Source organism: Syngnathus leptorhynchus, chromosome 9, assembly GCF_054491065.1.
Source record: "Syngnathus leptorhynchus isolate UIUO chromosome 9, UIUO_Slep, whole genome shotgun sequence".
Lineage (NCBI taxonomy): Eukaryota > Metazoa > Chordata > Actinopteri > Syngnathiformes > Syngnathidae > Syngnathus > Syngnathus leptorhynchus.
In genome coordinates, this window is record NC_141203.1 from 3,329,765 (window position 1) to 3,352,981 (window position 23,217).

The 23,217-nt window shown below is 41.3% G+C and overlaps 1 protein-coding gene across 2 annotated transcripts; it reads left to right on the forward strand.

Annotated features, from left to right (window-relative positions):
• The first annotated feature begins 420 nt into the window (after positions 1-420).
• arhgef7a (Rho guanine nucleotide exchange factor (GEF) 7a) lies at positions 421-21,520 on the forward strand. 2 transcript variants are annotated; one of them, XM_085920737.1, is made up of 21 exons: positions 421-600; positions 3,229-3,312; positions 7,815-7,899; positions 8,030-8,163; positions 8,627-8,828; positions 8,944-9,032; positions 9,105-9,199; positions 9,272-9,367; positions 10,080-10,202; positions 10,306-10,444; positions 10,528-10,587; positions 10,659-10,805; positions 11,075-11,161; positions 11,239-11,317; positions 11,401-11,540; positions 11,620-11,841; positions 13,725-13,818; positions 14,022-14,111; positions 19,073-19,172; positions 19,993-20,047; positions 20,948-21,520. In XM_085920737.1, the coding sequence occupies exons 1-21, from the start codon at positions 436-438 to the stop codon at positions 21,068-21,070; spliced, it is 2,409 nt and encodes an 802-aa protein (XP_085776863.1). In that variant the 5' UTR covers positions 421-435; the 3' UTR covers positions 21,071-21,520. The 2 variants fall into 2 exon arrangements, with proteins under 2 accessions (XP_085776863.1, XP_085776864.1); XM_085920738.1 differs by lacking the exon at positions 421-600 and adding an exon at positions 3,002-3,116.
• The last annotated feature ends 1,697 nt before the right edge of the window (positions 21,521-23,217 follow it).

A 23,217-nucleotide genomic window follows, 5' to 3' on the forward strand; every position in this document is an offset into this window, starting at 1 on the left:
AGAAAATATATCCAAAGTATGGGTAAGCTCTTGTTAGCGATTGAAAAAAACTACAACGCTTTTAATAGCGTTTTTTTTTTTGCATTGGAGTAGTACGTGGTGTACCTAATGTTATGTCCCGCAGACGGGAAGAGGCACGTGAAATCAGTCAATTCCCCCCTCCCCCTCTCCCACACGCGTGCGTGACATCATCGAGCAGCATCAGCAGAGTCTGACAGATTGAGGGAGGGGAAACACACTACCGAAGAGGGGAAGAAACCGGAGCACCTCCTCCCCCCCCGGTCCTCTCTATCCCCTATTCTCCCCGCGTGCATCATCATCATTCCTGTGGATGCTCCGGGATGACAGCGTGAAGCGGGGCCAGGAGCTGTCGAGGTACACACACGCCCGCCCGCCTCCGCCCCTCTTTCTCCCTCCATCGACTCGGATGTGGACATGAATTCGGCGGAGCAAACGGTGACATGGCTCATTACGCTCGGCGTGCTCGAGTCGCCAAAGAAGAGCATTGCGGACCCGGAGGCTTTCCTGCACAGCTCCCTCAAGGATGGCGTGGTGCTTTGCAGGCTCCTGGAGCGCCTCAGCCCCGGATCCACGGAGAAAGTAAGAGCGCGATTGTTGTACGCCTCCCCTCCCTTCTCCTCCTCGCAACCTGCCTCCCTCCCTCCCTCCGCATAAGGTTCGGCGTGTCTGTGTACTGCCCACATCCGTGGAAGCGACGCGGCGTTGTTGTCTGGCTTCACTCCCTGCCCACTGGCCCATGAGGAGATTTCGTTAGTAGGTCACGTCACGACGTTATTATTGTTGTGTGGAGAATAACCAATGCACATGCTTTGAAATAATATAAATCTTGCAGTACAGCGAGCAGTTTAATATACGGACAACACATTTGAAGGGATTTCAAATGTCATTAATACTGGGTGAAAATAATATGCTGATGTGGACCATATACTGTAGCTATAAGCCGCCATTGACTTGCCAAGTCCAACGCAGATGGACCCCCTCCCACCCCCCCCCTCTCTCTTTTTTTTTTTTTTTTTTTAAAGACACAGTGTGGTGTTTGTGTCCGTCAGCAAACTGCCCGGGCCCATTTCGACAGGGGCCCCCAGGGTGGTAACTAAATCAGCCTGTTAAAAAGCAGCAAGAAATCCTCCACGATGCACCAAACTTTTTTTTTGTGTGTGTCGGTATCCATTTAAGCGGCCAATTCCGATTTAATGCCCATGGCAGCCCCCCCTCACATAGTGTGGCTATGTTGGGGGGGGGGGGGGGGTGTTTCGCTTAGCTTTATTGTGCCAATGCATTTATTGTAATTTACATTGTACAAAAAATCTTTTTGCACCAAAAAGAAATGTCACAAGTGTGTGGATACACAGGTTATATACTCTATAATGGAACTTTAATTTACCAAATTCTGCACAGGATTGCAACAACTCATTCATTGTATGACTCAAGTAACTTGATTACAGAGAAAGGTTGAATCAAAATCCCCGCATCGGACCTTTGCAGGGACCATTTTTCCACACAGACTAATGTTACTGTGATCGCATAAACCACTCTGTGTAGAAAAAAAAGTTGCTGCGATGGTGGTGAGCCAGGAGGTAGAGATCCATAAAAGATAGAAAAACTTCAAAGTTTGTGATGATTTAATTAATATATTCTGTAGTTAGAACCTATTGTAATGCACCTGCAATACAACTTTATTTATATAGCTGTAGCTATCACAAAGTGCTTTTCATACATCAAGTAAAACATGAAATAATGACACTACAAAGACAGTGAAACCAAACAATTAAAACTCATACCAACTGGTGCATTTTTAACAAATGTTAAGAACAACACGCATTCATCCACAAAGTATCGCTGGGCGCAACTAATGCCGAGTCACTCAACATGGTAATTTGTAATGGGCTTGGCAGTTATGAGTAACTGACGCCCAACGTCACAGATACTACAGGTAAACGTGAGAAGGGCAACCCGAAGTGTATAAAAATAATACCGACATCTCAAATGAACATTATTGTGTTTTATAATGCTAAATCAGTGTCTATTTTGGTTGTGAATGCTTGTGTTTTACAATTTGCATTCACTCTCAGCAAATGGTCAACCATCTTATAAAGCAAGTAGCAATCAATGTGTCGCACAAGTTCATTCGGGTTTGTTCGTATCGCTCGGCTCAAATTTTATTGGCCAGCACTATTTATTCTTAAGGCTTGAAAGAGATTGACATGACCATACATATCGGCGAAAATTACTCATACATCATACACAAGCAATGCAGCTAAAAGAAACTCTCCAAAATACAGGTAATAAGACTGTTGAGAATACAATATGAACACGTTGTATATATATATATATATATATATATATATATATATATATATATATATATATGTTAGTGCTGTCAAGCAAAACATTAACATATTTTATTTAAATTTTTGCATTTTTTTGTATTGTTAACCATAATGAACCGCATATTTTATTTTTTCACAAGAAATAAAATATGCGATTAACTATGAGTTAAAAAAATACCGAGATTTTTTTTCTGATCCATTATTTTAACAAATTTTGATACCCTTAATATGAAGAACAGGATTGATTTTCTTATACAGACATTTTTTATTGAATTGTATTCAATTTATAGTCACACAAATAGCCCCTCAACAGTCCATTCTAAGAATTCAAAATCTGGGCAATATAAAAAATATGCATATGAAATGTAAACAAGGATTCAGCCTACAGTGCAACAAACTATTTGAACTTAACAGCAATATAACGGTCTTGAGTCACCATATTAACCTTGTTTCTGATTTCTCAAGAAAGAATGAACAGCCCACTCGCCATGATGGTTTTATTTCTAAAAACGGATGAAATCTCTGATGTTTATTTCCGGTCTCGCAGATCCGGTGAGGTGTTGTAGTTTTTCTGCGGCAGCAGTACGGGAAAAGAGTACAACTTTTATTAGGCCTTTATTGCCCGATTAAAAATTTTGTGACGTCACTTCCGATGAGACTCCAACCCAGCTCATCTACGTCTTCAGTTCGCTACGGGAGCTCACAGCGGGACATGAGCAAAGCACAGGCTCCAGATATCGGAGTTGCTGCGGATCTTATTGTTGTGTATGTTTACCATTTTCTGGGGTTATTAAATTTGAGAACGTGAACTAAAGTGACCCCCAAGCCGGAGAAGTGGAAATGTGTCGCTAATGTTGGCGTTCCTCGTCCCTTTCAGATCTACCAGGAGCCCAAGAACGACGGCGAGTGTCTGAGCAACATAAAGGAGTTTGTCAAGGGCTGCACATCTTTCCGCGTCGAGGTAAGAGTACGGCGCACGTAATATTTAACACATCGGCAAAACATTCTACATTCCCCAAACTTAGTTTTAAATGCGATTATGAAACGCTTGAAGAGGAGATGTTGAAACAAAGCTTGCCGCTGTGCTGGCAGGGGGAGGAGGCTGCAGCCGGGGAGCAAAGCACCCATCGCCCGGCTCCCTCGGAGCAGTGTCGCGACCACATTACATTAGTAACATTTCTGCAAACTTCTCTAGACAGCCACTGACGGTATTATTGCCCACTTTGCCTGTCTACAGCCTCACATTTGGATTTAGACACCCAGAAGCTTCAAGCTATTGCAAATCTATGTAGTCATGCGTGGCTTTGTTGTCACAACTACTTCAAGATCATTACAAATCGCATTTGCGTTAAATAAGTACGAAAAATAACACTCTGATGTATTTTCCCAACATTACTCGTTTCCAAAACAACAATCTGGCATGGCCTTGCCAGAAAACCATAATTCTAAGCAGCCATTAAAATTGGGGTATCATCACAGAAGAAATGCGTACAATCTTTGTTTTGACCTGAAACACAAAGAAAAATCAAAGCTTTTTTCCCCCACAAATAGAAACACGAAACCTTTATGATTTTTTTTTACTGAAGACATTTTTTAAGTCTATATAATGTAAGTACCATAATTATAGTTAATACTGTATTTGTATGACAGACACTTATGCTACATTCACACTGTAGGTTATATCTGATTTTTTTTTTTTCCCTTTTCTCACATACTGTATCTTATTTTTTTCCTGCAATGTGACATGCAATGATTTCCACTGGATGGTTGAAGTCTGATATTTTGTTACAATGAAAACATACTAAAAACTGCACCAAAGTGAACCAAACCATACTGACTTGTGGAAACGGGGCTTCAGCCAATCAGGATGGTTGAACTGATTAATCTGTTTTACTTCCCATATTCGAAAGAGGGCATGTCTTCAATTGATGTCATTATCTGGCATGTTGACTCGAATTGTAATTAATCGATGTGGGTTCGGACTGATAGGAATGCCAGAATACCATCTGATTATATGAAGGGGAGTGTGCCGTGTAAGGCGGTGCTTTCGCCCTTACACACAGGGTCATTGAAGCACGCTTCTCCTGACAATGCCAGTCAGTGTTCTTCAGCGCTGCTCCTCTTGGCTGGTTCGCCAGCCAACAAGAGTTGGGGACAAATGAAACGGGCCCTTCAGCAGTCCCACACAGCTGAAATGTCTGCAAATGTCTGACCGATTGTCTTTGGAGAAGGAAGTCCGTTTGTTTAGGCTCTCTGCTGGAGGTCAATGGGTCTGACACATTTATACGGTATCGTGTTCCTATCTAAAGGGTCCTTGATAATGTATCTGTTCTGTCTCGCTTTTTACAACTTTTTTTTGTTAAGGTACCGGTTGCAGAGCGGTGAGCGCTAAACACTGCTGATTGCTTGACAGAACTGTCACTTTTGTATAACAATGTAATGCCAAGAAATTTCACTATGTTGGAAATACAGTGGAGGATGGTTTTTTTTTTTTAAACAATGTTTTTTTTGTTGTTGTTGTTCATAGACAATGTGAGAAAATTGGGTTGTTAGGAGTCTTGTTATTTCATTGGCGTGTTACACAGTCTTTCTGCTATGATGTTATGCGATCAAATTAGCTAGTGATTGCCATATTGTTGCTAATTTATCATTATATAATATTCTAATCTATTATCCAGGAGCTAATATGTGCCCACAAGACTCAGCATGTTGAAATACATGACTTGATTCTTTTGATTAAAGTTGACTGAGCAGGATTATATGTTGTTTGGGACTTTGCCATCTGTACAACCCAGTTGGATCTTTGTCAGACTAGTGCCGCACCCTGCTGGCTATGAACCCACGTTGCTCCATCTGCGGGGAGTCACACCCTCTATCTACCATCGGTCCTGACTAATGAAGGAGATTGAACTCTTTACGATTCTGTCAAATCTATCTCTTTGCTGCCTCATACATGTGCAGGGGAGAGTCACTCACTGCAATAAATGAACCTGCTTGCCAGTGTTAACTGTGCATTCACGGCTGGGCTTGACTGTGTTGTGTGGTGAGTCCTTAGGTCGTGTCGAATGTGTGTGTTGTCTCGCTCCACACCTCCGCATCTATGTTAGTTTGTATTTGACCCGGCTGTGGACGATGAACAAGGACCACACATCTGCATCTTGCCAACATGGGGATGGGACACAATGTCCGGGATTTTTAAGTTTGTGGGTCTAACATAGTAGATGTGAATGTGTGGAGGTTGGGAATGGTAAAAAAAGGCGGTGCTTCGAAAGTGCTTTGGGAACAACAAGACAAGGAGGACATGGAAACACACACCTCACCAAATGGAGGAACCAGCTCGCGAGCCCAACTGACTACCTTAGTGCGATACACAAATGAATTGAGTGAAGGAACAAAATAATTGATAGTACAAATGATTTAATATTGACTAACACAAAGCACTTAAACGAAAAGCTGGGATTGACAAAACAACACACATCCATCTGGGACGGAATGACCATCAATGGATGTAACTTAATTTTATACATCAGTTAGAGACTGCATAGGGACCACTGATTCAAATGACTTTTGCGTGACTGTTCGTTTCATGTCTTTTACAAAGTACGCATCTCTTATAGTTACCTTCTTTTTATTTAAACTAACACTGAACAAACTAAAACATTGTTACAGTATTCCTATTTTACTGGAGCAAAACATCAGTCATTAAATTATCATGCCAGGATAGACTTTTCTCAGTGCAAGTTGATGCTTCTCCAACAAACATAACTCAGCCTAGCTTGCTCCAAAGCGTGTCTCTTATCAACACATGGCTGAGCAGGAATCGAGTATCAGTCCGTGGGCTATTCAGTATCAGACCGCACAGAATGTCCTTGTTGTAAAATGGCTGAGTACCACTCCTGTAATTCATAGACCGAAATATCAACCTTTTTATATTATTCATACCAATACAGAGATGGAGGTATCTTACGTGGTATATACATTTTAGATTTGTTTGTGTGATCTGGACAAAAAAAAATCATGACCATATGGCTCTGCAGTAGCACTGGGAATCGTGGCGGTCAAATCGAGATCTCAAATATTGAATCTTATTGAAGTGCCTCTGTGTGTATGGGCTTCGTCATGCCTTGCGGTGGCGACGCCCCAGCTGTACAGACAAACGCCTCTGATTTGATGATAAAAAAATTCAAGATTAAATTTGATTCAGAGCAATAGCTTATGGCGAACTATTTGCAAATTGTAGCACATTGAACTTATTAAAATATAACGGCAGTGACGTTTACATTGTTTCTATATCAATATGCATCTAGTTTCACACACAGGAATGAATGAGCCGTTCGTCCACAGGTGTCAAACCCAAGGCCCGGGAGCCAGATACGGCCCGCCTCATCATTTTATGTGGCCCGCGAAGACAAATTGTGCATCAAATTCGTGTGTCATTACTTTAATGGCAAATTGTCTTCACTTTTAATAATATTTTTTATTTTTATATTTGACTAGTTTTTACTTGTCTGATTTGAAAACGAGTTATTTGTCAGTTTGTATCGTAGCTTTTACTGTATATAATATGAGGTGCTCATACATTTATTTGGGTTGACAGTCATAATGGCCCTCTGAAAGAAGCTATGACTACAATGCAGCCCGCGAAAAAAATGAGTTTGACACCCCAACTTTGTGACATTCAATGTTTGCAGGGATAGGAATATATCGTGTCCATAGTGGTGTGCTTTGTTGTACGGAGTACTCAGTGACAGTCAACATTTGCTGAGCCAGAAAGCTATTGTGTTGTTAACCTATCATGTGTCTCTCTTGTTTTATTGAAAGGATACATGTTGCAATGCGTGCTTTCAAGCACACACAAAGGGCCGTTTTCTGTGAATTTTGCAGTCCGCAAAGCATACACACAAATACCATCTACTTGTAATGTTGAAAAACACAAAACCACATCCACACATCACCTTGAGGCATATCAGCAATCAGAGCAGAAGATTTGAATCTCAGTCACTCATCTTCAGAATTACTGAAGCACTAGCAATATAACCAGTGCTCCGCATGGAAGAGACGCTCCTCATCATCAGAGATACAATCGCTGCCATTCAACCGAATTGGCAGCCACACTGACATGAACGTTAAGGTCTAATGGTCATCAGTCTTCATTTTTTGCGACTGTCAACATATTCCACAACAAGTCCCGATTGTTCTCGGTGCTATCACTGATCGCACTGGGCTTCTTCACTCATATGTCAGCGCATAATTCAACGTGTATGCGGAGTGTAGTGTAACGAGGGTCGACTTGGTGGCTGCTGCAGATGTTCAAGTCTGCTGAGTTTGTGTTTTTCCTCCGCCCTGGTGCTCATTAATTCTGTGAATGAGGACAACCAGAAGTGTAATGGATTTCTCTGTGTTATGATTGGGAACATTTGGAGTTTTGTGACACTCAAGCTTCCCTCCCTCTCTCATCTGCAGCCATTTGAGGCCAGTGACCTCCTGCTCGGTCTGAACTTCTCCAAGGTGCTGAGTAGTCTCGTGGCTCTGAATAAAGTGACTGCAGGTTAGTCCAAATCGATGTGTACAAGTGGGTGTTCGTAACAGCTAATAGCTGAGTAGTCAATGAACATGTTTCGGTACTGACCGCAGCAACCAGGTCTGAGATATTTTTATTCTCGCCCACTTCTCTCCAGATATCGGCGTGGGCAGTGATTCGGTGTGTGCCCGACACTCGTCAGCCCACCGCATCAAGTCCTTTGAGTCTCTGGCCTGCCAGGCTTCACTGGCTCGATCCTCCAAGCTGCTGCAAAACCAGTTTCGCAGTCTGGTAAGTACAGTGATTGAAATGAATTTACTAACTAACACATATTGTTCAAAGCAATAGACATGTAGTTAATGCTGGCACTAGGTTCATAGCATAGCATAGCATAGCATAGCATAGCATAGCATAGCATAGCATAGCATAGCATAACATAGCATAGCATAGCATAGCATAGCATAGCATAGCATAGCATAGAATGGAATAGAATGTCTTGATTGTCATTGTACAACAGGTATACAACAAAATTGATGCTTGTTTTACTGGTCATGAGGTGCATTGCCTGTATAAATATTCATGGTTCGTTTGTTACTCAACATTTTATATTTTTTCTTCTGTGGATTCTTTCGCCAGCTATTTATTCGCCGATACTTTCACAGCATTTGCACTGAGAACTCCCCCCCCCCAAAAATTAATTCATTGCATGTTTCAGTGTTATTCTACTCTGTCACACTCTTGTATCTGTTTTCAGGACATGTCAGAGAACAGTGGGCAGCAGCTGTTGGTGAAGGCGCGTTTCAACTTCCTACAAACTAACGAGGATGAGCTCACCTTTAACAAGGGTGACATCATTGGCGTGACTCGTCAGGAGGACGGGGGCTGGTGGGAGGGGACCCTCAACGGCAAGACGGGATGGTTTCCTAGCAACTACGTCCGTGAAGTCAAAGGCTCTGGTGGGTGCCCTCACTGTGTACAGACGTTAAGATGTGATTTGTCTGGAGACTTGAATTAAGTTTTTAACTGCTCAATGCTCATTGTATATTTCTGTATTTGTTTGTCTTTCCATAGATAAGCAAGTGTCACCCAAATCTGGTACCCTTAAAAGTCCTCCTAAAGGCTTTGACACATCTGCCATTAGCAAGACATACTACAATTTGGTAAGCATGTCTGGCACTGTTTCAACATTACTTTCTGAATTGATCATGTAATTCTCCTGCTTGGGTTTATAGGTGTTGCAGAACATTTTAGAAACGGAGACTGAGTATTCCAAGGATCTTCAGATCCTCCTCACAAATTACTTGCGCCCTCTTCAGAGCTTTGAAAAGTACGTCCGCATCGCTCAGTCAAAGTATAAAACGAATGGCGCTAAATAGTCACAAACTGTCTCCACCTTCAGGCTGAGCAGCTCTGATCTATCTCTGATCCTGGGAAACCTGGAGGAGATCAGCACCTTCCAACAGATGCTCGTCCAATCACTGGAGGAATGCACCAAGTAAATCCCCCTCGCCCACCCCTCCAGCACAGTCTCACTGCAGCAGCAAGCAGCAGTGGCAGCAAGCAACAGCCCAGCCCGTTTCATAACAAAAATGCAGAGCCCTCTAGCGTTGGCCCTTTGTACTACAAAGATAGTTAGTTAAAGTCAATGTGCCCAGGTCAGTTTTTTTCCCATTTGGAGGTGACAAAAATGCCTGAAAAAGCCAGCATCCTGATACCTCCATTCCCCAGTATTGTGTGAGACCTAAATGTTGCATACTTGATGAAAACAATTATAGAAAATATTAGAATCTATCAGTTTAAAATCTAAAATTTTAATATGAAAAAATAATTCACAAAATAAAAAGGACACAATTGTGAGTTTTCCTTTTTCTTTTCTCTTTTTAATGATGTCATCCAATAATTCCATGGCATTATTTAAAGGGGACAACAAAATCAACTGTACATGCAAAGTAAAAAAATAATCAACACTAACTGGAATTATCCACACTTATCCAATTATGTACAAACATGTTCTTTAAAATAACAAGGTTCATGTGGGCACAATATTAGACATAGAAATACACTTAAAGTTCTATGGTCATGCTGCCAAAATATTGTGAATTGACTTTTGTCATCAAAACTGAGTATTTATGTGTAATTTTATAAAGATGACACCTAACGGTATGACTAGTGAATGATTTCAACACATTTCTTGTTATTTTTCCAAGGCTTCCAGAAAGTCAGCAGAGGGTGGGAGGCTTCTTCCTCAACCTCATGGCCCAAATGAAGGCTCTTTATGTGGGCTACTGCTCCAACCATCCCTGTGCAGTTAACGTGCTGACGCAACACAGGTCCGTCTTTGAATGCACCAGCTGCATTCAAGCCACTTTCGATTTTATGCTGATTGAAATGTTTTTTCCCCCAACAAATTGTTTTGTCATTGTGTGTCTGCAGCGAGACGTTGGGGGAGTTCATGGAGGGACGAGGTGCCGTCAGCCCCGGGATCCTCACTCTGACCACTGGTCTCAGTAAGCCTTTCATGAGACTCGACAAATACCCCACCCTGCTCAAAGAGCTGGAGCGCCACATGGAGGTGTGTATGTATAAATGTTGACACTCTATAAAGTAATCTTGCATCTTATCTCATTGTGACACAACACATTTGATGTCTTTCAGGAGAGTCACCCTGACAAAAGTGACATCCAGAAGTGCATGGCCACTTTCAAACATCTTTCTGTAAGATTTTATCTTCACATTCTTACTTAGAGATTTGAATTCTGACTGCTTGCTTGTTTCTGCTATGTCAGGCACAGTGCCAGGAGGTACGCAAGCGTAAGGAGCTGGAGCTGCAGATCCTGACTGAATCCATCCGGCTGTGGGAGGGTGACGACATCAAGACCCTGGGCTCTGTGCTCTACATGAGCCAGGTCCTTGTGCACACTCCTGGGGCAGAGGTAAAGCCACACTTTGTCCACTGTTGTCCGTTTGACTTTCAAATGTTTGAACCATGCCTTTCATTTTGGCATTTGATAGCAAAAACTTTTATTTTTGAGATTGACACCCTAGAAATGTAAGTTTTATCGATTGTATTTGTTGAGTAAGCCTATTTAAATTTCTGGTTTAATGTCTGCTACTGTATGACCATAAAACTGTGAATCTGGAATATTTACAAGCCAATTGGAAACCACATTTCTCTCTGTGCCTTTTTCTTTTCATCCTTCAGGAAAAGAGTGAGCGTTACCTCATGCTTTTCCCCCACGTCCTCCTCATGTTGTCGGCCAGCCCCAGGATGAGCGGCTTCATATTCCAGGTTATTGTTGAGGAATGTGATCCTATGTTTCATATTTATTTTGGTCTCACTTCTCATGGTGTGTTTGCTATCCACAGGGAAAACTGCCTCTGGCCAGCATGTCGGTGAGCAAGCTCGAAGAATGTGAAACCCACAAAAATGCCTTTGAGCTCAGCGGTAAACCACCTCGACATCGTGTTTGCATTAAGCAACGTTTTGTTGTCGTATCGTAAGGCCTTCAACAACTCCTTTTTGGGCAGGCCCCATGTTTGAGCGTCTTCAGGTGTCATGCACCAGCCAGCAGGATCTGCAGGACTGGGTGGAACATCTAACACGGCAGATCAAGCACACTGCAGCTACAGCGCCCAGCCACAAACCTCTCACTGTTCCCTGCCACACGGTCAGGATCACAAACACACACCTTTTCCCTGTTTGTTTTTATTCCATTTATAATAACATTTGAAACACTGGCTCCTCAGCTTCCATCCCATCCTGTCACACCGTCCCGGCATGCAGAGGGAAGGGCCATGACAGTGGCCCCCACCTATCACACCCTCCCTCACCCTTCCTCCCATGGGACATCTCACAGCACCATGATGTGGGGCCCCCTGGAACCTCCCAACACCCCCAAACCCTGGAGCTTAAGTTGCCTGCGGCCCGCACCCCCGCTGCGACCCTCTGCAGCCCTCTGCTACAAGGAGGTGAGTGGGTTAGGGTTAGAAAGAAAGTCCATGTATTAGCAGTTATTGATTGGTAGCTTAAATTTGGGTTTACGACGTGACTCTTTATAGTAGGCTCTCGACATTTGAGGTTTTGAGCTCACAAGCCCCCCCCCCAAAAGGAGCTGCGGCGTAAATAAGTGGTCAGGTGGCACAAGGAGGCACACTCGGTTAACCATGTACTTACTATTTTTCTTTTCTGTGGCTATGACTTTACCACACTGCATTAGTGTTGATTAGTGACGGAACACGGCTCGTTTCAACTTGCAAATTCGGGTTACATCACCACTGTATGAACGGAACTCCGGTGTAAACCTTGTATGAAGCGCGAAGCTTGTATTTTCTTCCAACGAATCACTGAAGGATTTGAAAAAAGAACTCGCTGCTGGTGTATTGTCATCAAAATATAATGATAAAAACAACAACATTAGAAAGTTAATGTCACTGAACCTCAGGCTACAAGCTAAATGTCTCATCTGTAACAAAATAAAATGCCATCAGCCTCTTGATTTTTGTTGAGAGATGAAAACGTCAGGGCAAGCTTAGTTGATCCAGCAAAGTTATTTGCGGTATTGACATTCAAAGTAGAGCTGGAAGAAATGTCGACTAATTCAACCAAGTCGACTTCAGAAACTTGTTGCTCCATATTTATTTTTTGACCGAGGCTTCCTTGTACGCCAGCTTCACACAGACATTAACAGTTCACACTCTAGTCTACGATTGTTAAACCAATCCTGACTTTATTCAGTCTTTTAGCACTCTCTTTTGGTGGAAGTTGACACTACACCAGTGACGTTAGGTATTGCAACCGTAATTATAGTTTTGTGACTTTTGGTCTTGCTGACGCTTCCCACTCATTTTAATCCAGGCAGTGTCTTAGATTTAAGGTCTGTCCTACGCATTAGAATGTTAGTGTCGTGACTGGAATTTGAACCGTGGTTTTCTGTGTGAAAGACAGCAAGCCACTCCAGTTATTGCTGCTCAGCTGCAATGTAACGTGTTTTTTAACGACAGGGCATCGCTAGAAGCAAAAGTACCACATGGTGTTTGTAGATGAGATATTATATTAAAATGTGTAACAGAAACTCATTTGTGTTAAACTGCACGAATGCTTAACTTAGTAGCTGGCTAGTAGAGATCCAACGTGAGTATGAAATGTAAAAATAAATAGCAAGCCAATGTAATGTTCGAGCGGGTCGTAGGCTCCCTCCTGGCTCCAGACGTGCTTATATAACTGGCATGTCATTGCAGTCCTTGGTTCCAACTGCAGATTGTCAGCGCATTAATGTGACAGTCATAACTGGATCTTTAATCCTATGATTATATAATTCATAATTATATCATTTATTTAGGATCTTTTACTGTACTATTTTTTGAAGTAAGTCCTCGCGTCTACTGCGGGTTATAGGAGCAGCCTAAACGGTCGCGAGAAGCAAGAGAGCGCTAACTACACCAGGCCTTGTATAGAAATGAATATGAAAATATTTTTAACCTTTGAGTGTCGTCGATTAATCGATGGAATAATCAACATGATAATTGACTCTGAAAAGAATTGTTTGTGACAGCCCTCATTCGAACCCCCCATTTACTTTCCACCTTTCTATTTTAGATACTACATATTGCAATGGTACTGAAGCATAATGACAGTCTTGATTTTCTAATTCAAATCACCACCAAATTCTGCTCTCCCTTTTCCTTTTTTTCCTTTACTTGCAGAATCTTTGGCAAGCAAACTCGTTCAGCCTGAAATTTGCCCTCTGTATGTTGCTGTCAAGGGGGTGAAATTGTATTGCAACAACTTCACCAGCAAGAGTTTAACATGTCTTCTGTACTATCAGTAATTGTAGTCTTCTCTCTGTGTGTAGGATCTAAGTAAAAGTCCCAAGAGTGTCAAGAAACTCCTTCCCAAGCGCAAGCCAGAGAGGAAACAGTCTGAGGAGGAATTTGCCTTGAGGAAGAGTATGTTTTCTTTTGTTTGTGTATGATGGGCACTTGATACTGTAACCAAAATATTATCTCTCAGTATGATGCAGTAAAAGGTCTTAACCAAGCACAATCATACGTTTATTGTTAATGAAATGCTCCTCTTGCAGTGTCCATCAAAACAGAGCCTTATTATCTTCTCGAGTGATGAAGAACCAATAACCTCTAATTATCTTTAGGTACCGCTGCTCTGGAAGAAGACGCCCAGATCCTAAAAGTTATTGAGGCCTACTGCACCAGTGCCAAAACCAGGCAGACACTCAACTCCAGTAAGAAAAAACATTTGTTTGGACCACAGTTTCTTGATTTAGACAAATAAGTGTAAAACGTGCTCTTTTGTCAAAAGTCACCTCTGCCGAAAATCAATTGACAGCAGTGTATTTAGTGACACCCTACATAATTATGACAACAACAAGCATGCTGGACCATTTTTTGGGAAAATGAAGAAAAATGTGTACCATACCAAAGAGAACCAAATCATACTGCTTGTGAAAATCCCTTTCCCACTGCACAGTGCCTACTCGGCGCTACTGGCGGCAAAGCACTAAAATCGGAGAGGATCATGACCTTGCTTTGAGCACGTTACACAGTCATGAACCCATGTGATCACACGAGGGTGGAGATGGGCGAGTACCAATAACGGCAGGTATCGGTGCCGATACCAGCCTTAATTTAAGGTACTTGCAATGATGGCTGATACAAGTATCGACCGTACTTTTGTGATCGTTTCACAATCAGGAACTGGAAATTAAAAGAGCCGAAAATTGCCATTACCTTCATGTAATTAAAAGAAATCTTATATTGGAATATGTAGGTCTTTAAATTTGTTGTCATTGTTTTTGAGGGAAATTCTATGTTTCCAAAGTTTGTGCTTGGTATCAGTGACTACTCAAGAATTGAGGAATCACACTGGTATGAAAAAAATGTCCTTACATGAGGGCCTAAAAAGGCGAGCCTAAATATAACAAACTAGCACAAACGGATGGGATGTTGCACATGGGCTTACAAAAGCACTTTATAATAAAACAAATCTCATTTTTAAGATTTACACAAAATAATCAAGGTTAGGGAATACAGCCCAATTTCAATGTCGAAGTTAACTACACATGCTATTAATGGCTCCATTGGGAAAAAAGCAGACACATACTTTCAGTTTCGCTTTTGACCGTGCATTAATTCCATTAAAACACTAGCAATTAAACATTAGATCTCAAACACATTTGGGAAAAAAAAATCCATCCATCCATTTTCTGAACCGCTTTGTCCCCACGGGGGTCGCGGGTGTGCTGGAGCCTATCCCAGCCGTCATCGGGCAGCAGGCGGGGGACACCCTGAACTGGTTGCCAGCCAATCGCAGGGCACACAGAGACGAACAACCATCCGCACTCACACTCACACCTAGGGGCAATTTGGAGTGCTCAATCGGCCTACCAAGCATGTTTTTGGGATGTGGGAGGAAACCGGAGTGCCCGGAGAAAACCCACGCGGGCTCGGGTAGAACATGCAAACTCCACACAGGGAGGGCCGGAAGTGGAATCGAACCCGCACCCTCCTAACTGTGAGGCGGACGTGCTACCCAGTGCATCACCAAGCCGCTGGGAAGAAAAAAAAAAATCTATTAACCTAATACCAGTATAAAAATTCCAAAAGGTGGGGCCAATGCATTGCTTTAAAAACATATTTTGGTCTGAGCACAAAAATAACTCAGATAATATTTTCAGATATCAGTCCCCCCCCCCAAATCCTGCAAGTATCCCAATTTGCAAATTCAGAACCACAAATTTGTGGGGCTTCACAGCGCTTGCCTGGGACCACTGTCATTGCTGCACCATTGTAACTCTTAAGGTTATGGCTCAAAATGGAAGTATATCCTGGATGCCCACTGTCTCCACTGGATGTTCTTGCTCTTTTCAGTTTCCTCTCGATTAACCTTTTAACTGCGAAGCCACTTGCTGACAAACTCAGGAGATGCTCATTATTTTTCATTCCTGTTTGTTAGTGTCCCATTCAGACGTAAGCGTTCAATGCGGTTTCCTGCAGTATTAACCGAGGAGTATAGAGCTGGATATGTTTCCAAGAAGGTGTTTGTATCCAAAATGCAGTGTTATGGAGAAAGAGCCAAATAGAATACACTCACACTCATGTTCACGACAATAGTCCTCAATTATCCTCTTATGCATGTTTTTAGAATGTGGGAGGAACCTTGAGAAAACCAGAGCTGAGATTCAAACCATGAACCTCAGAATTGGCAGACAGCTGCGTTAACACTGACACCCGCATCCTGCCCATATTGAAAATATGAGATTTATAAAAAAATACTTGTTGTTGTTGAAATGGGCAGTGTTTGGATTTGTTGTTGGGTTGCTGACCTTTATTAACACTGATGTCCTCAGCTGTGCCTTCTAACAGTATCTTTTCCTTCTTGTATCTCCCTCCTTTCTCCTCATCGCTCCGGTTGACCTTTATCCATTCTTGTGTTTTGGCCATTCTCTTTGTTTGCATTTGCTCCATTGTCCCATCCTGCACCCCCCCTACCCCCACCCACCCACGATTTTGCCATTATGTTGTGCATGAAAAACCTGCGCAAACTTCCCCTCCACTACATTCCCACAACTCCCTCCCCCACTCCCCATACCAGCCTGGCAGGGCACCGACTTGATGCACAACCACGTGCTGGCCGACGCGGATCGGCCCTCTGTGGATTCACCGGGTCGCCGCAGCAGCGTGTCGCGACCGGAGTTGAGCTCCGACCTTTCGGAGGACTCGGACTACGACTCCATTTGGACCAGCCACTCTTACCGAATGGGCTCGGTGTCACGCAAGAGCTGCTTCTCACACCAAAACTAAAGAATTCTCCGTTCTGCCACGTGGCATGCTTACCTCTTTTATCATCTCTAGTAGTTTTTTTTGTAATTTTTTTTTTTTAATTCTATTTATTCTGTTGTTTTTGTTAACTTAATTGGCTTTATTTATTTTTGGACAGTTTGAGAACGTTTAATAACGTTGAACGTTTACCGTTTAAACGTTTTCCCTGTTGCCTTTGCCCTTTTCCCCTTCTATGTGCCTCCTCTTTTTCTGTAGCTGTCATGCAGTAAGCATTTGCCCATTCCTGTTCATTTATCTTGAATGTGACCCCACTCGTTTGAGCACAAACGTGACATGGGGAACTCTCTTTTTGCCCTGTAGAGTGAGCATGAAAGAGAGATGTTGGTGGGATTAAAAAAAAAAAATAGAGGCTCCTCTTACCCTGTCTGATATTCAGATGTAGTTCAGGAAGGAGTGAATTCTCTTGGATGGTGTCTGGCTTCTATTTCCATTGGTGGTTTCGGAGCGTGTATGCTTGAACACAGCACAGATGGCACTTGTGAACACAACTTCAGCCATGATCTCTGTCCCTGCTGCCAATTAAGACAGCAGCATGCCAATTTAACCCCTCATGCCCCTCATTCCAATCTATAATCACAATGGCTTTTATTGAGGGACAACAAACCTATAAGAAAACAAATGCCTTTTTGGTGATAAATTATAGTGTTCCACAATTTAAAATGTAGTGAGATATTTTGGAAATGGACACACAGTACTTTCTTTCGTGTCAGTTCATTGATCATGATGACGGACACGATTGGCCCGATGCTGACTTTAATCGTAAAAGACAAAAAGTGCAACATTTCGCTCAGTAATTTGTGAGTGTGGACCCCACTTTTGCTTGCAACAAAATTTGTAGGAAGTAACCTCTTCCCCCATGGGCTTAAAAAAACGACTCAACCAGACTAGCTATTTAACTCTTTTAATGCTAGGCTAAATTATGCTAAGATAAGTTATAGCTACCTCCAGCTCTGTGAAAACATAAACATTTGGAATACAAGATTTAAATTGTGATAGAGACTCGACACTTTTCCCCAAAATGTCCAAAAAGTAATATATTGAGTAAAAGGCTGTCAAAGTTTGACCAGATTTATTTACACTTCAAACAGACAACTATGGCGAGCTAACATGGTAACTGTTGTTTAGCCTCATTAAAAGTCCGGCATGCCTCAGTGTTTTCTGGCTTGTCACTATTTTTCTGACAAAAGTATTTTTCCAGTGTTGGTACTAAAAATTCTGGTTGGCTTGTGTAGCCATATTGCATATAATGTCCATGTTACGTTTTTTTGTTCTATTTATTTTTTGTAATATTGTTTTTAATTTATTTACATTTTTATATCAGTTTATAAAACCGTTAAACCATGATTTTTTTTTATTTATTTGGACAGAAAATGGTGTTTTAAATTATTTTTGCACAATCATGTAACTGGACAGTGGGTGGAGTGAGAATGTGTCAAATGTAAAAAACATTTGTCCTCTACCTAGAGTGTGAATGATATAGTTCCTAAAGGGGAGACTTTGATTAAATATTGTGTGTTTCTGTAAAGTAAAGTCATGTGGTGTAATGCCTTCCTTCAGCATTGTGTAAGAATTGAAGGGCCACAAAAAATATTTTAACAGAAACATTTCTATGGACGTACTCCTTCAATCTCAAAATGTTCTCCGGGTGAGGATTGAAACGGATGTATGAACATGCTCAAAATTTAATACGACCTTGAAGTGTATGTATGAACTCCCTTAATCTCACAATATGGTCCAAGGCAGCGAGATTTGAAGTGTTTATATGAATGCTCTCAATCTCAGAATAATGTTGCAGTAGGTTTAAAAGTGTTCAGAGTACATCACCCATCCTCTGTAAATAATATAGTTGTTAATTACCTTGGGGAAAAATAATAATAATTTAGTGAGCTGTAGGAATATCACTGTCCTGTATCGTGCTATACTTTGTGACAGTTGTATTCTGTGGAATCAACATTTGGGACATGCAGAGTGAAGTCTGTCTTGAACTATCATTGTCCTTGACGTACGTGTCTCAATAACTCATTAACGACGCCTTGAGAGTGTTTATTAAATACTTGGGGAATTGTTCAAGTCCTAAAACGGCTGGATTATGAATTTGGAATAAATGTCTTTTGGTAGATGTGTTTCATTGTGATTTTGTCTTAATTCTCTTATTTTGGAAAGCGCACTACCTCTTTTCACTCTCTTTTTTTTTCCTTCAACATTTATGTCTGGTTTCTGCATAACTAACACGTATGCTCTCAAAACTGTTGTCAATTATTTAAGAGAAAAGACTCAGCTGTTGGAAAAGCTAAGACAAAGTAAAGTGTTGAATGTCTGAGCTCTTGTTTTTGTTTTGAAACAGGACCACGAAGGGAAACAGGCCTGCATGCGATCATTCCCGGCGAGGAGAAAGTCTTGCTTGACGACCCCAGTCGCAATAGACAAAGCGCAGCGGAAGAGAAGTATTTTTTTTTTTTTTCCATTTTCATTATTTATAAATTGGCTTACCTGAGCAAAAATACATCATAGATACATCATACATTAGTTGCCACGATTCCAACTACCATAGATTTAGATATACGTAAATAAAGACTCGATGGCTTATATATACCCGTTGTGAGCCAATCTGATGCAACGTCGCCATGGGAGAGCCAGTTTGAGACAGAGCTATTCAATCATTACAGTGATGGATCACATACTTTAAAATAACTTTAGATAGCTCAACGCAACAGATTTTCAAATGGCGTGTTTTGTCAGGTAACCGTCAGAAATGCAGTAATTGACACAACTATGCTACGTCTGCCCACCAACAATCTGCAATCTAAACATTCAGTCTGAATCATAGCGACTTTACTAAGATTTGTAATAAACTCATCAGTTTGTAAATCAAGTTAAGAATTCAAAGTTACGAGTATTTAATTGATGCAACTTCTATTAAAGAATATAATGTCGATCGTAAAAGAATCAAGAGAGTTGCGGGACCACAATGCTTCAGGTGCCTTTGATCTGGTTCCTCGAACTGCTTCAAGGCTGCCGGGAGCTGATCGTAAAGTGAACACTGAGGAAGTTGATGACGCCTTGTATGAATGGCTCGAAGAGATGAGAAGCGATCGAAAAAAAAGTGTTCTCTAGTAATCGCCCACCCTCCTGTTGGACATAAACCTTCTCTAATTATAGCCCTGGGCGATAATTAGAATAAATACGGTATGCCAAATAATTTGATAAAAACCCATTAGCAATGCTAAAGAGCTACATATTTTGTTCTCTTTTCTCTTTTTCAAGGAGCCTAATGGATGTGCTGTATGCCCTGAGGGGCGAGGTCCAAGAACTAAAACAGGTAAATACGGAATTAAATGATTGTAAAAGTTAGTGTTCAAATAAATATTTTAACATTCTGAAAGGTCATATACGCCAGGAGATAGAATTTACCAGCTGGTAAGACTAAAAAAATGCAACAAGTCTCTACACATCACACATTATGTTCCTCTTTTTGTCTTATAGCACTGAGCAGCCAAGACAGATTTATGAGAAAGACACTTTCTAGTGGTTATTAGCCATTTTTATCCTCTTTACTGTCAGTTTTACTCTATTGTGAAAAAACACAAAGTATTAAGGTGTTCTGATCAATGTTTTATGCTGCCGATTCTAACAACAGACCATCCATGTGTGAGATCGGCCGCCACTCATTCCGATACGGATCTCATGGATAAGCTGCACAATTTTTCAGTTTTTCAATTTAAATTATTTAAATGTAATAATTTAAATTGGAAAATGTAGGAAATTTGCACAGATTGACAAATTAATCTGTCAATTCTTTTCATTGATTAATTGATGAATCAGATTTTAAATAAAAACATCCAACCCAAACTTACAATGCAGTGACAAAGACAATTGTGGAAAAACATGACAATTACGATGATTTTGATAGCAATAAAAATCTCGATTGCAAAGGTTTGTATTTATTCAGCTACTAAACCTCAACTGCTCAAAATTATCAGCATAACCACGTCCCCATTCATATGTGCGCATAGAATCTTTTTATCATAGTCAATTTATCTTATTTTCACAAATCTTGAGACCTAACCTGAGACGTCGGATATTGTTTTTTGTCCAGCGTAGTGGAAATGTGTTTCGGTATGTTTATTCCCCTTTGTATACAGTTCAATATGTCTTGTGAATGAAAAATATGAATCCACTTTTAGGTTTTAAGCATGCACTTTTTGTTGTTCTTGTGTAGGACAACAAAAAGATGAAAAGGTCACTAGAGGAAGAGCAGAGGGCCCTCAAAGATCTGGAGAAAGTTGTCAGGAGGGTGTTGAAGAGCATAAATGACCCCACTTGGGATGAGACCAACCTGTGAAACTATGCTTCAAAACATGCTTTCGAGAGATGGTTGATGTGCTCTGTTTTACTATCCCGTGTGGGTTTGAATTGTTTCAAGACATTCCTCAAACATGAACGTCATCTCCAGTCTGCCCACGAGGGGGAAAAGACAACTCAAGAGACATTTGTTCTCGTCCTGTTTACAAATCATTCCACTGGTTGCCCTCTGGTGCTCCATACATGGTACTGATACATGATGACATTTCGGACCAGACTGCACCTCTGACATGTATTTTCGTAAACATTTACGCATTTTGTTTTCATTTTTATGTCTTGTTGTATAAGCTTTTTTTATGATTATTTTCTTTGCATGTTTATTTTGCTATTTGACTTGCTATGTTTGGGCATGCTGAGGGACGTGCTCCATTGTTTAACTTGAAGTGTATAGTGTAAATATGGCAAGAAAAGGTTTCGGGAGAAATTAAAAAAACCCCAAAAGATTTGCCTTTCGTTCTTGAATATTTCCCCTTTTTTTCATACACTGACTTATGAACATAGTGTGTTCTTCAACGGTGTTGCTAAATTGGGGAACGTTAGCTGTCAGTATGCTCTACATTGCGAACTACATCCATAATAGCAAAAACGAAGATACTCGCTCAAGGACAAAACAGATTTTAATAACAATTTAATACAATTTATGTATTATGCATTTATGTATTGCCTTATGCAATCTCCCTAGATTGTGCAAGCCTACCTTTGGTTCTGATTTCAGTTTTGCTTCAGGTTGTGACTATACCATCATATTGTGACCTTCCTAAAATAGGCCTAGTTACCGTAATTTTCGGACGATAAGCCACTCCAACTAAAATTCGGTGATATTTTAGTTTTTTTTTTCCCTTATATAAGCCGCACCGGACGATAAGTCGCACGTGCGCACGAGTTATTTACATAGAAAGACAGTACACAGAAAACCTTTTTAAAGTTTTAATAACATACCTGAACATTTCTTTCCAAAAACTGCCTGAGACGCGGCAGTAATACCGCAGCAACACGGAAGTAACACAGCACTAATAGGGCCGGATTAAAAAAAACATACCAGTAAAAGTCACTGAGATGCGGCGGTAACACAACAACAACACGGCAGCACAGCACTAACAGGGCTGGTTAAAAAAAAACATACCAGTAAAAGTAAAAAAAAGCCAGTAAAAGAGCTGTCTTCATCTTCCTCCTGTGCACTGAAACCATCGAAGTCTTCCTCCTCAGTGTCCGATTGGAATAGCGTTCAATATTCTTCTCCACACACTTTCTCAGTCTCTCTTTCGTCGTTGCTTTTATTCATTTCTTCTAGCATTTTCCATGATGAGGGTCTGTTCATGCTAATTTCATTCATGCACGAACCGCTAAATTACATTAAACTAGCAAGCTACACGTATAGCTCCAGAGTAGAAAAGGGTGACGCATTACGATGTCATCAACAATGGGCCAAATCGACTGCCTTTAACCTAAAAGTTAAAGTCCCAATGATCATCGTCACACACACATCTGGTTGTCCTCTGGATTTAACCCATCCCCATGTGATTTTGATCCATCCCCTGGGGGAGAGGGGAGCCGTGAGCAGCAGCAGTGCCGCACTTGGGAATCATTTGGTGATCTAACCCCCCAATTCCAACCCTTAATGATGAGTGCCAAGCAGGGAGGCAATGGGTCCCATTTTTATATTCTTTGGTATGACCCGACCAGGGTTTGAACCCATAACCTTCCAGTCTCAGGGCGGACACTCCACCACTAGGCCACTGAGCTAAAAGCGGTATAATATACATTTCTTTTGTCCCCCATTATGACGGTTTGTGTATCAAAGCTTCCTTTCAGTAATGTCCATCTTGATCTCATTCTCTCTCTTCTTTGTGTGAATTATACGGCACTATTTGCCTGGCGGATGGACATGCATTCAACACACCACTTTTCTCCTCAGTGACCGTGTCACATATCCCTCCGCCCAGCAAAGCGGTGCTGTACCACAGCCTTTTTACGAGTGTATAAAAGTGATCAAATCATCACAAAAATCACGGAAAACATCCGATATAAGCCGCACTGGACTATAAGCCGCGGGTTTCAAAATTCGAGAAAAAAATCGCAGCTTGTAGTCCGAAATGTATGTTCTTTTCAGAAAACAGGAACAAAACT

What these genes read in the sequence shown, in the direction of transcription:
- arhgef7a (XM_085920737.1), top strand. Translation starts at nt 436, where the DNA reads ATGAATTCGGCGGAGCAAACGGTGACATGGCTCATTACGCTCGGCGTG. An exon ending in GCACATCTTTCCGCGTCGAG is followed by an intron (nt 3,313 to 7,814) that starts GTAAGAGTACGG and finishes TCTCATCTGCAG; the next exon opens with CCATTTGAGGCCAGTGACCT. An exon ending in GCAAGACATACTACAATTTG is followed by an intron (nt 9,033 to 9,104) that starts GTAAGCATGTCT and finishes TTGGGTTTATAG; the next exon opens with GTGTTGCAGAACATTTTAGA.